This window comes from Dromaius novaehollandiae, chromosome 1, assembly GCF_036370855.1.
Source record: "Dromaius novaehollandiae isolate bDroNov1 chromosome 1, bDroNov1.hap1, whole genome shotgun sequence".
Taxonomy (NCBI): domain Eukaryota; kingdom Metazoa; phylum Chordata; class Aves; order Casuariiformes; family Dromaiidae; genus Dromaius; species Dromaius novaehollandiae.
In genome coordinates, this window is record NC_088098.1 from 217,803,037 (window position 1) to 217,816,019 (window position 12,983).

General features: G+C 70.3%; 1 protein-coding gene across 1 annotated transcript in view; it reads right to left on the reverse strand.

Annotated features, from left to right (window-relative positions):
- PDE2A (phosphodiesterase 2A) overlaps window positions 1–12,983 on the reverse strand; it is a 50,553-nt gene that overhangs the window by 17,592 nt on the left and 19,978 nt on the right. Inside the window, exon 2 of the mRNA XM_064505261.1 lies at window positions 9,578–9,638. Within this exon, the coding sequence (XP_064361331.1) occupies window positions 9,578–9,638 (61 nt within the window). The remainder of the gene's footprint in view (window positions 1–9,577; window positions 9,639–12,983) is intronic.

The following is a 12,983-nucleotide window of genomic DNA, read 5'->3' on the forward strand; positions in this document are numbered from 1 at the left end:
AGCAAAGCGCCGGGGGGAGATTGCAGAAGACGCGCGGTGCCGCTTTGCAGGAGGTTGCCGTGCCGTTTTTGGCATTTCCAGGGAATTTTGCCAAGACCGTCATTTGGCTGGGGAAACATGGGAAAAAAGGGAAAAAAAAAAAAAAAAGTCTCGTTCACACCATTGCTTGGTGCTAACAGCCTCGATCGACCGAGCACGAAAGGCAGCGCGACTGCCAGGGGAAAATGGCAGGGAAACGAGCCCAATTTCAGGCTCCCTGGGAAGAGGGAAGCGTCAGGGGTGTGAAGCGGCTCCGGTTCCCGCGACGGCTCCGAGGGATGGGGGTGACGCTGCCCCGGGAAGGGCAGTTTCGGCTGGGCGAGGGCAGCTCCCTGCCCGCCCGGCCCCGGCGCCCGCCGAGTGGGCTGCAGTGATTTACGCGTCCGGGCATCCGCGGCTTCCCGGCGAGCCCGCAGGGCGCTTCCGACTGACGACAGCGGCTCTGGCTGTTATTCCGACAGGGCTGTATCTCCAGTCGCGTAGTTACACTGGAGACACATGCACTGTAGAATACAGCCAGGCCTCGGCGCGGCCTCCGGGTCTCCGGTCGCGGCGGGGGCGCGGGTCCGGGCTCATCCCTCCGCGCCCGGCACGCTCGGCGCGCCCACGGGCAGCTGCTGCACTGCTGCCGGCTCTAAAAGGCCTGGGAATGCTGTCCCGAGCCCCCCGGAGAGGCGGTGGTGGAAAAAGCGGAGGGAGCTAAAAAAAGCCCCCCGGGGCCAGGCGAGAGCTGCAGTCGGGCGCGCGGCGCTTCCCTGCCAGCTCCCGACACGGGGGCAGGGTGCACGGAGGGGATCCGGGTCTCCATCCTGACACGGGGGCAGGGTGCACGGAGGGGATCCGGGTCTCCATCCTGACATGGGTGCAGGATGCACGGAGGGGATCCGGGTCTCCATCCTGACACGGGGGCAGGGTGCACGGAGGGGATCCGGGTCTCCATCCAGACGTGGGTGCAGGGTGCACGGAGGGGATCCGGGTCTCCATCCTGACATGGGGGCAGGATGCACGGAGGGGATCCGGGTCTCCATCCTGACACGGGGGCAGGGTGCACGGAGGGGATCCGGGTGTCCATCCAGACACAGGGGCAGGGTGCACGGAGGGGATCCGGGTCTCCATCCTGACACAGGTGCAGGGTGCATGGAGGGGATCCAGGTCTCCATCCTGACACGGGGGCAGGGTGCACGGAGGGGATCCGGGTCTCCATCCTGACACAGGTGCAGGGTGCACGGAGGGGATCCGGGTCTCCATCCTGACACAGGTGCAGGGTGCACAGAGGGGATCCGGGTCTCCATCCTGACACAGGGGCAGGGTGCACGGAGGGGATCCAGGTCTCCATCCTGACACGGGGGCAGGGTGCACGGAGGGGATCCGGGTCTCCATCCTGACACGGGGGCAGGGTGCACGGAGGGGATCCGGGTCTCCATCCTGACATGGGGGCAGGATGCACGGAGGGGATCCGGGTGTCCATCCTGACACGGGTGCAGGGTGCACGGAGGGGATCCGGGTCTCCATCCTGACACGGGGGCAGGGTGCACGGAGGGGATCCGGGTCTCCATCCTGACATGGGGGCAGGGTGCACGGAGGGGATCCGGGTCTCCATCCTGACACGGGGGCAGGGTGCACGGAGGGGATCCGGGTCTCCATCCTGACACGGGGGCAGGGTGCACGGAGGGGATCTGGGTCTCCATCCTGACACGGGTGCAGGGTGCACGGAGGGGATCTGGGTGTCCATCCAGACACGGGGGCAGGGTGCACGGAGGGGATCCGGGTCTCCATCCTGACACGGGTGCAGGGTGCACGGAGGGGATCCGGGTCTCCATCCTGACACGGGGGCAGGGTGCACGGAGGGGATCTGGGTCTCCATCCAGACACGGGTGCAGGGTGCACGGAGGGGATCCGGGTCTCCATCCTGACACGGGGGCAGGGTGCACGGAGGGGATCCGGGTCTCCATCCTGACACGGGTGCAGGGTGCACGGTGGGGATCCGGGTCTCCATCCTGACACGGGGGCAGGGTGCACGGAGGGGATCTGGGTGTCCATCCAGACACGGGTGCAGGGTGCACGGAGGGGATCCGGGTCTCCATCCTGACACGGGGGCAGGGTGCACGGAGGGGATCCGGGTCTCCATCCTGACACGGGGGCAGGGTGCACGGAGGGGATCCGGGTGTCCATCCTGACACGGGTGCAGGGTGCACGGAGGGGATCCAGGTCTCCATCCTGACACGGGTGCAGGGTGCACGGAGGGGATCCGGGTGTCCATCCTGACACGGGTGCAGGGTGCACGGAGGGGATCCGGGTCTCCATCCTGACACAGGGGCAGGGTGCACGGAGGGGATCCGGGTGTCCATCCTGACACGGGGGCAGGGTGCACGGAGGGGATCCGGGTCTCCATCCTGACACGGGTGCAGGGTGCACGGAGGGGATCCGGGTGTCCATCCTGACACGGGGGCAGGGTGCACGGAGGGGATCCGGGTCTCCATCCTGACACGGGGGCAGGGTGCACGGAGGGGATCCGGGTGTCCATCCAGACACGGGGGCAGGGTGCACGGAGGGGATCCGGGTCTCCATCCTGACACGGGGGCAGGGTGCATGGAGGGGATCTGGGTGTCCATCCAGACACGGGTGCAGGGTGCACGGAGGGGATCTGGGTCTCCATCCTGACATGGGGGCAGGGTGCACGGAGGGGATCTGGGTCTCCATCCTGACATGGGGGCAGGGTGCACGGAGGGGATCCGGGTCTCCATCCTGACACGGGGGCAGGGTGCACGGAGGGGATCCGGGTCTCCATCCCGACACGGGTGCAGGGTGCACGGAGGGGATCTGGGTCTCCATCCTGACACGGGCGCAGGGTGCACGGAGGGGATCCGGGTGCCCATCCCGACACGGGCACAGGGTGCACGGAGGGGATCCGGGTCTCCATCCAGACACGGATGCAGGGTGGACGGAGGGGATTTGGGTGCCCATCCCGACACGGGTGCAGGATGCGTGCAGTGGCTCCCAGCACCGGACAACCCTGCTGTGTCCACTGCTGCTTCACAGCCATGGGGAGCAGAGCAGCAGCCCCCTGCCCGTCCCTGGCCCTCCAGAGCCCCCAACCCTCTGCCCACTCAGCAGAGCAGCCTTGGCCCAGCTGGGCTGCTGCAAACTCCCTCTCTCCCCGCCCCAAATCCCCCTGGATGCAGCTGGGGCTGAGCACAGTAACTTCCCTGTTCCTGCTGCCCCAAGCACCACGCTGGCCTCATCCTGGCCCTCCCCACGGCACCCGCGTTTAGGGGATTTTAGGGATGCATTTCCAGCCGGAGCCGCCGCGTGATTAATGAGCCCGTTCATCTCGTTAGAGCGAGCAAGGCACCTCGGCCGTGGCCCGGCGAGCAGCCCCGGCTGCAACGCGCCTCTCCTCCCGGCCGGCTCCTCTCCCGGCGCCCAGAGCCGCCGGGCGCAGAAGGTCCCCGAACCGCCGGCTGCGGCCGGGACAGCTGCGCTCGGCCCCCCGGGCGCCTCCGGGCGCGCTCGGCTGTTTATGAAACACAGGAATCTCATCCCGGTCTGCTTCCTCTCCGGAAAGCTGCCGCTCACGCCTGCCGCGGCCGGAGGACAGCCACCTGGGTCCCGCGCCGCCCCGCCGCCGTCCCCAGCGGAGAAACCTCCAGGGAGCGAAGCATTTTGGAGCCGAGCGTTTAGTCAAGGTTTTCCCTGGAGGCTGCGAGCAGATGGGAGCGATGCAGCCCGCCGAGCTCGCCGGAGCCCGCGTGCGTCCCTCTTCTTCCTCCCGACCCGCTCAAGGCCGCCGGAGCGGCGCGCGGGCGAGAGGTGCTCGGAGCCCGGCTCACCCGCCCCGTCCCATGCACCTACCCCCAAATTCAGATTTATCCACCCGGCGATGCGAGGGAAATGGTCTAAATTAATTCCCTAAGTGGATTAGGCAAAGTGCATTAGCCCCCGCGTGAACAATCACGTTCGGGATGAGAACGGACACCGGTGGGTCTGGATGACTTCACTCGCCGCGCTAAGTGACCCAAATCCGATTAGGGCCGTGCAGATGCTGAATAAGCAGGTCTCCGCGGGGCTTTGCGCTCGCCGGCAGCCTGCCGCAGAGCCGCACCGTGCCGGGGCCGTGCACCACCCCGACCCGGCACCCGGCCGAGGCTTTGCAGCCGCTTGGCTCCCCCAGTGCCCTCGGCTCACGTTTGCACAGCGTGCAACGCCGAGGTGCGCAACGGGTGCCCGGCGCGGGGTGTTTGCAGGCGTGGAGGGCAGGGGAGCAGCCCAAGACACCCGGCCGGCCGGAGGGATGCTCCGGGGCTTTCGGCTTGCTTTCCCTGCGCACGGCGAAGCGTCCCAGGCCTCGGCCCGTTGCAAAGCCCCTGCAAAGCTCCGCACTTTCCCTGGTGTCGGGGCGCCTCTCCAGCCCCAGCTTGTTTAGCCGCAGCTTCCAGCCTCTGGATCTTGTTACGCTTTTGGCTGACAGGCAAAAGCAAATCGCATTTGTCTCCGCGCCGCCGCCGCCGCCTGCGAGCCGGCACGCAGCCCGCCGCCGCTGCTCGGCCCCGGTGCGGCCACGTGCCAGCGATGCCGCCCGGTGCCCTTCCTCCCGGGCCGTTTCTCCTCATCCTCCCCGCCTTCCCCGAGCCCGCGCCGCGCTTCCCCGCAATCTGGCGGCGTTAAAAATATCCGCCGAGCTGTGACTCATCCTCGCCCGCGGCGGCTGCCCGCGGGGGCTGCCGGCACCTGGGGCCACCGCTGCCCTCCCCGCCGTGGGTGCCCCACCAGCACCCGGCCTGGTCCCCAAAGGGTGCTGCTTTAACGCGATCGGGCAGCAGCAACCTGTAACCTGAGGTAGCCCCTTAATTACCTCATCTTTCATATTGGGAGAATGACGGTAAATGGGAAGGAAACACTTCTGGGAGATCTCTGCTCTCCTGATGTTATTTTGCCCTGGGTCCTGGTGCAACTGATAGATGAGGCGCTCGGCACTGCTGGCAGCTGTGTGAGGGCAGCTGGCGGGCACGGCGTGCGGCTCCGGGCACGGGGCACGGCTCCGGGCATGGCACACGGCTCCGGGCACGGCGCACGGCTCCGGGCATGGCGCACGGCTCCGGGCACGAGGCACGGCTCTGGGCACGGTGCATGGCTCCAGGCATCGTGCACAGCTCCAGGCACGGTGCATGGCTCCGCGCATGGCGTGCGGCTCTGAGCATGGTGCACGGCTCCGGGCATGGCATGTGGCTCCGGGCACGGTGCACGGCTCCAGGCATGGTGCATTGCTCCGGGCATGGTGCACGGCTCCGGCACAGTGCACGGCTCTGGGCACAGTACACAGCCCCGGGCATGGCACGTGCCTCCAGCCACGATGCACAGCTCCGGTGCTCCCAAGGGACTTGGGAAAGGCGGATGCAAGCGCACATCCCGCAGGAGCCTCCGCCACGGGAGGCAGGGCCTCGACGGCAGCACCGCGGGGCCATGGAGACCCGGCACCCGCCTTGCAGTCCGGAGCCCCCCACGCCATCCGGACACGCTCACGCCAAACGCCGCGGAGCCGGCAATGCTGCTACCGGCGGTGCCAGCAGCACCGCGCACGACCGGCGGCAGCGACCGCCCGGCAGGCGAGCGGCAACCACCGGCCCCGAAAGCGCGGCGGGGGGAGGCGGCGGAGAGGAGCCCGAGTCAAGGCCGCTTCCTGTTGATGTTCCCTGGCCGGGAGGACGAGCGGCGCTGGGGACCGCGGCCGGCCTCGTCAAGGATTTCCCGTCCCCCGGAACATCGCGGCCTTCTCGGAGCGGCGGCCCCGGCCGGCTGGCAAAGCGCCCCGCCGCTAATTAGCTGCTGATAAGGCCGGAGCTGCAAAGGGCCGGGCGTCTCCTCCCGCGGGGAGGGAAGGGAAGGAAGTTGTTATTTCAGCAGTAAACAAATTGTGAGGAGCAGATAAATGGCTTGTCAAGCCGCCCTGCCCGCCCCGCCGCACCTCGTCGGGGACCGCGGCGCTGCCCGTGCCGGTGGCATGGCCTATTGCGTTGGTACTGCCCGTGCCAGTGGCATTGCTTGTGCCAGCAGCGTTGCCCATCACGTTGGCCCTGCCTGTGCTGGTGGCACTGCCCGTGCCGGTGGCATTGCTCGTACCAGTGGCGTTGCCCATCATGTTGGCACTGCCTGTGCTGGTGGCATTGCTCATGCTGGTGGCGTTACCCATCGCTTTGGCACTGCCCATGCTGCTGGCACTGCTCGTGCCGGTGGCATTGCCCATGCTGGTGGCATTGCCCACGTTGGTGGCGTTGCTTGTGCCGATGGCATTGCCCATGCTGGTGGCCCTGCCCATGCTGGTGGCATTGCCCAAAGCATTGGCACTGCCCATGCCAATGGCATTGCTCATGCCGGTGGCATTGCCCAAAGCATTGGCCCTGCCCGTGCCGGTGGCATTGCCCATCGCATTGGCATTGCACATGCCGGTGGCATTGCTTATGCTGGTGGCACTGCCCATGGCATTGGCACTGCCCGTGCTGCTGGCACTGCCCATGCCAGTGGCATTGCCCGTGCTGGTGGCATTGCTCATGCCGGTGGCATTGCCTAAAGCATTGGCCCTGCCCATGCTGGTGGCCCTGCCCATGCCGGTGGCATTGCCCATGGCATTGGCCCTGCCCATGCTGGTGGCCCTGCCCGTGCCGGTGGCACTGCCCATGGCATTGGCGCAGCTGCCACCGGTCACCAAGCTCTCGCCACCCTCCTCCGGAGACGGGACGGCGGCAGTAAAAACGCCCCGTTCTTATTAATAGCCTCCCGGGCAGGCGAGTGCCTTCGCCCCGGGGGACGGAGATATTTATAGCGACCGCTCCAGCCGCGGTGACGAGCCCAGCTGCCGCGGGGGCTGGGGCAGCCGGGGGGGCCGGGGCCACCGCGCGTCACCGCGCGACGGCCGAGCGCCGCACGTCCCGCGCCGGCCGGGCAGGGAGCCTGCGATCCGCGCGGCGATTAGGCAGCTCGTTCATCAGCCTCCGACTGATGGGGGCAAATTGAATTCCCGGCCATCTGCGGCTGGGGAGGAATTCGATTTGGGGGAGCTCTCGGGAGCCGTCCCGGCAGGGCCCCCCCCCCCCCCGCGGGGGCCGAGCCCCCCCGCCCCGAGCAGCGGGGCTGCAAGGCTGGATCTGCTGGCGGCGGGATGCTCCGGCCCCGCCGCGAGGCTCCCGTGCGGATGCAATCGCGGCGGTGATGCTATGGGGGAGCAAACCCCGCCGGCGGCCCCCCCGGGCCCCCAGCCCCAGCAGGGAGCAGGGAGGTGGTGCATTAACCCCTTCCTCACCGCCACGGGGCCCAGGCGTCCCCGCTGCCGGCACGGCGCTGTGCAGAGCCCGTGCACGGGGTGCCCGGGCCGAGGCAGCCGGTTGCACCAGCAGCTCCCGCAGCCCCTGCGATTTTGGGGGCTCCCAAAACGAGACGGGCTGCACAAAAGGGGTCCGAAGGAGCGAGAGGGTGCAGAAGCCCCCAGGCCTTTGGGGCGCATTTAGCGGCACCGGGGTGCTGCTGGCGACGGCTGCGGGTTGGGGCTGCAGGGAGCGGCCGTCGCAGCGGCCTTGGACGCGTCAGCATGCTCCGGCGGCAGGACAAGGCTGAGCAGCCCCCGGAGGGGACGGACGCGGGCCGTCACCTCCGTGGAAAATGCCTCATCTAGGCTCGAAAAAGCTGCGACGGGCCGGCTCGGAGGCCTCCTGCGCGAGAAATTCCTGCCCCGCGCGGATGCGGCAAAGGTCGGAGCCCCCCCGGCGCCGCGTCCGGCACGAAGCCGACGCCGACGTCCCGCCAGCGGCACTCGGCTGCCCGGGATGCGCCGGCAGCAGCCGTTGCCCGGGCGCAACCTTCGGCTGCTCTCCACCGCCCGCCCAGCGCATGCAAAGCGGCGGCGAGGACTTTGCTCAGCCGAGAAGGTCTGCGGGCAGCAGGCACCAGCCCCGGCCCGCGGCCGGCCCTGCCGCCCACGTTTCTCGCCCCGCGACGGGTCCGTGGGGAAAAGCAGCGTCGCGCCGTGCCCGGCGAGAAGGCAGGTTGCAGGTGGCCCCAGCACCACCGTCTCCCTGCACACGGGGCCGCTCGGACACATCCGAGGTTTCTCCTAGGAGATGGCCCCGTGCTACCCAGCCTGGACCGATGCCACGGTCCCGGGTAAGAGCAACGAGCTCTGCCCAGCGTCGGGTGTTTTGTGGCTTCTTTTCGGGTCCCCAGCCCCGACAGAGCCTCCCGGGCAGCTGCCCGCTGGGCTCCAAGCCACCAGCCCCTCCGGTCCCTCTCGAAGGGCCCGACGGCCCCGGCACGGTGCAGCCCCAGCTCAGTTCCTCCCTCTCTGTCAGCAGCTTTCGGCTGTTTCCCGTAGAGCGTTTCCTTCCCTTTCTTCCTAACGCAAAGCCCGCGGCCCTGCCTCGGCCGGCGGCACCGCAAGGCACGCGGGTGGGGGGCCGGGCCCCCGCCGCAGCTGGCGTCGGCACGCAGGCGGGCGGCAAAGGGGTCGGATTGCTCCGCGGGAATAACTCCTCCGTCCCCAGACGCGGGCGTCTCTGGAGGCCCAGGGACACGCAGGGCCGAGCACGCACCTACTCCGGGGGTGCGTCCTGCCCCCCTCCGCACCCAGACCCCATGCACGGAGAGTGGGGGGGGCACGGGGCGTGGGGCTGTTGGGGGGCACCCAATCCTGCCTCCCACCCCGGTGCGAACCCGCGGAGCACCGGTCCCGCCGCAGGGCACGGCACCCGGCGGCAAAGCCGGGGAAGGAGAGCGGCACTTTCGGGGCGCCCTGGGGACCCCCCGCCCGAGCCTCGCCGCTACCCGCGACGAGGGGAGCAGAGAGCCGGGGACCCCCACCCTGGCACCCCCACACGCATGGGACCCCCCGGTGCATGGGACCCCCAAACCCTTGGCACCCCACATGCATGGGACCCCAGACCCGCAGCAGCGCCGGACGCACGGGACCCTCCGCAGCACCCCCAGAGGCACGGCACCCCGAGACCCCCGGAGCCCCAGACCCCCCCTCCCCGGGGCTGGGGGGCTTACAGCGTCTTGCAGGGTGCCCATGGCGCGGCGCGGCTCGGCGCGGCTCCGGGGACCGGGACCGGGACCGGGGCCGCCCGCCCGGCCAGCCCATTTCCTCCGGCGCTGCAGGCTCCGCGCCTCCCCGCCGCGGCCCCCCCGCTCCCCCCGGCCCCGCAAGGCGGGGGGGGGGGCACCCGTGAAGACCCCCCCCCCCCCCGCCGCCGGGACGGGCCGCCCCGCTGCCCCGGCCGCTCCGTGCCTCAGTTTCCCCGCTTCGCCGCTCCGCCGGCAGCTCCGAGCCCCCCCGCCCGGCACCGACGCCCCTCGGGGCCCCCCCGGCTCTCGCAGCGTGTCGCCGCCCCCCAAGCAGCGCGCAAAGCCGCGGTCCCCGCACCGCGGGGCCGGGGGGGGCTCAGCGAGGCGGCTCCGCTCCGCGCCGCGCCGGGTCCCGGGGGGTGAGGGGGGGGGGAGCAGGGGTCGGGGGGGCCGAAGGGAGACCCGCGGGCGGGGGCCGCGCCGTGCCTACCTGTAGCGCCTCGGAGCCGGGCGCGGAGTCCTCCGCCTTCAAGAAGACCTGCTGGCCCCGTCTGAAAAATTGAACGAGGGCGGTGAGGAGATGCTGCAGCCCCAGCACCATGCCGCCGGCCCGGCTAGGCTCGGCTTGGTTAGGCTCGGCTCGGCTAGGCTCGGCTCGGCTGCCCGCCCCCGGGCAGGGGGGCCCCGCTCCGCCCTGCGCGCCGCTCCGCACCTGCTGCGCGCCGGCACGGGCAGGGCTCCGCGGGGCAGCGGCTCCGCCGGGTCCTAAGGGCCCCGGCTCGGGCGGGGGGCGGGGGGGGGCAGCGGCCGCCGTAGGGCGCGGGGGACGGGGCAGGGTCCCCGGTGTGGGGCAGGGGACGGGGCAGTGTCCCCCGGTGTGGGGCAGGGGACGGGGCAGTGTCCCCGGTGTGGGGCAGGGCATGGGGCAGGGTCCCCCGGTGTGGGGCAGGGGACGGGGCAGTGTCCCCGGGATGGGGCAAGGCATGGGGCAGGGTCCCCGGTGTGGGGCAGGGGACGGGGCAGTGTCCCCGGGATGGGGCAGGGCATGGGGCAGGGTCCCCGGTGTGGGGCAGGGGACGGGGCAGTGTCCCCCGGTGTGGGGCAGGGAATGGGGCAGTGTCACCCGGGATGGGGCAAGGCATGGGGCAGGGTCCCCGGGATGGGGCAGGGGACGGGGCAGTGTCACCCGGGATGGGGCAGGGGATGGGGCAGGGTCCCCGGTGTGGGGCAGGGGACGGGGCAGTGTCCCCGGGATGGGGCAAGGCATGGGGCAGGGTCCCCGGTGTGGGGCAGGGGACGGGGCAGTGTCCCCGGGATGGGGCAGGGCATGGGGCAGGGTCCCCGGTGTGGGGCAGGGGACGGGGCAGTGTCCCCCGGTGTGGGGCAGGGAATGGGGCAGTGTCACCCGGGATGGGGCAAGGCATGGGGCAGGGTCCCCGGGATGGGGCAGGGGACGGGGCAGTGTCACCCGGGATGGGGCAGGGGATGGGGCAGGGTCCCCGGTGTGGGGCAGGGGACGGGGCAGTGTCCCCGGGATGGGGCAGGGGATGGGGCAGGGTCCCCCGGTGTGGGGCAGGGGATGGGGCAGGGTCCCCGGGATGGGGCAGGGGACGGGGCAGTGTCACCCGGGATGGGGCAGATGACGGGGCAGCATCCCCAGTGTGGGGCAGGGCATGGGGCAGGGTCCCCGGGATGGGGCAGGGGACGGGGCTGTGTCCCCCGGTATGGGGCAGGGGATGGGGCAGGGTCCCACAGTATGGGGCAGGGGACAGGGCAGGGTCCCCCAGTATGGGGCAGGCAATGGGGCAGGGTCCCCTGGTATTGAGCAGGGGATGGGGCAGTGTCTCCAATATGGGGCAGGGCATGGGACAGTGTCCCTGGTAAGGGTGAGGGATGGGGCAGTGTCCCCTGCTATGGGGCAGGCGATGGGGCAGTGTCCCCCGGTATGAGCTGGGGGTCAGGGCAGTGTCCATGGTGTGGGGTGGGAAACGGATCCGTGACCTGGGGACTCTGGTCTCTGGAGAGGGACCCTCGGTGCCGGCGGGGGGTGGATCCCCCCAGGTCCTGCATCGCACCCCCCCACATTTCGGCTTGCGTTAGACCCCATAGGGCTCGTGGTGGGAGACCCCTCTGCACCCGCGCGGTCCCGTGGCAGAAGGGTCCCATCTTGCGCAGGGACATGTCCCCCCCCCCACCGCCTCCAGCCCAAGAGACCCCCCCGAAGAGACCCAAAAGACCCGGCTGAGCCCTGCCAGCGCCTGCCGCCCCGCCAGGGCCTTTCCCAGGGGAAAACCACCGGGAAGGGCAGAGGGCAGAGGGAGGGAGGACGTTCCCACTGCTCCGCAGGGATTTGGAGCCCCAGGATGGGCAGAAGCTGCCGGAGACGCCGCAGTGGCCGGGGCCACCTTGCTGGGGGGCTGGAGGGGGGGGCTGAGCCGGCCCAGCCCCATGGCCGGGGCGCTCGCGGGGACGGGCGGAAGGGACGGCGCTCAGCAGGTTAATCATGTACCACGAGGGGTGAACGAGTAACAGCGCGACCAGGATGTGACACGGCACCCACGTGCCGCTCTGCCACCAAAGGTGTGCGCGGACAAAAATGACAATAAACGCAAAGCGGGAGAGGAAGGAGAGCGAGCCGCTCTCCAAGCACGCATCGCGCGAGGGACACCGGGGCCCGAGCCACCAGCAGCCGTCACTGCCCTGGGCTGAACTGTGGGTGACGGCTGGGGAAACTGAGGCACCGACTGGGCCGGGAGGCTCTGCCAGCAGCCGGGAAGGGCTTTTCCCTTTCCGCAAGCGCCTCTGTGTCCCGCACGGCGTGTGGGAACGTCGTCCCCAAAAAGCCCCTGCTGCTTTCGGTGGAGGTGGCACGCTGCCTTGGAGGAGCGCCATGAGATGCTCCGGGCCTCAGCGACACCGCCGAGGTGCCCCAGCACCCTGCGTGGCTGGGCCGGGCTCTGGCGGGGGTGCCGGGGGCTGCGCGGGGATGGGTGATGCCGGGACTCTGCTGGGTGCTGCCCCGGGTGCTGGTCCTACTGCCCACAGTGGTGCGGGGAGGGTGCTGCCTGCGGGGCTTGGTGTCCTGCAGCTGCACCCTCAGCCACGCACCCTGCACCCCTGCAGCTGCACCCTCAGCCACGCACCCTGCACCCCTGTAGCTGCACCCTCAGCCACGCACCCTGCACTCTGCACCCCTGCACCCTGCATTCCACACCCTGCATCCTGCACCCCTGCATCCTGCGCCCCACACCTTGCACCCTGCACCTTGCACTCCTGCACCCCACACCCTGCAGCCTGCACCCCATCCCCTGCACCCCACATCCCGCACCCTTCACCCCGCACCTTGCACTCCACATCCCGCACCCTTCACCCTGCACCCCGCACCTTGCACCCTGCAGCCCGCCCCCCTGCAGTCTGCCCCCCTGCACCTTGCAGCCCTGCACCCCACATCCCGCAATCTGCACCCTGCATCCCTGCACCCCACATCCCGCATTCTGCCCCACACACCTTGCACCCCTGCACCCCACATCTCGCACCCTGCACCTTGCACTCCTGCACCCTTCACCCCGCAGCCCATACCATGCACCCCACATCCCGCACCCCACACCTTGCACCCCTGCACCCGACATCCCGCACCTTGCTCCCCACACCTTGCATCCCCGCCCCCTGCAGCCCTCACTCTCCATCCCGCACCCTGCACCCCACATCCCGCATTCTGCCCCCCACACCTTGCACCCCTGCACCCCACATTCCGCACCCTGCACCCCATATCCCGCCACCGGCGGAGCGGCGGGGACACCTAGCGGCTGCAGCAGCGCCGGGCGCCGGTCCCCAGCACCGGGGGTGCGGGGAGGGTGCTGTCCCCGGGGCTGGGCACCCTGCAGCTGCACCCCCAG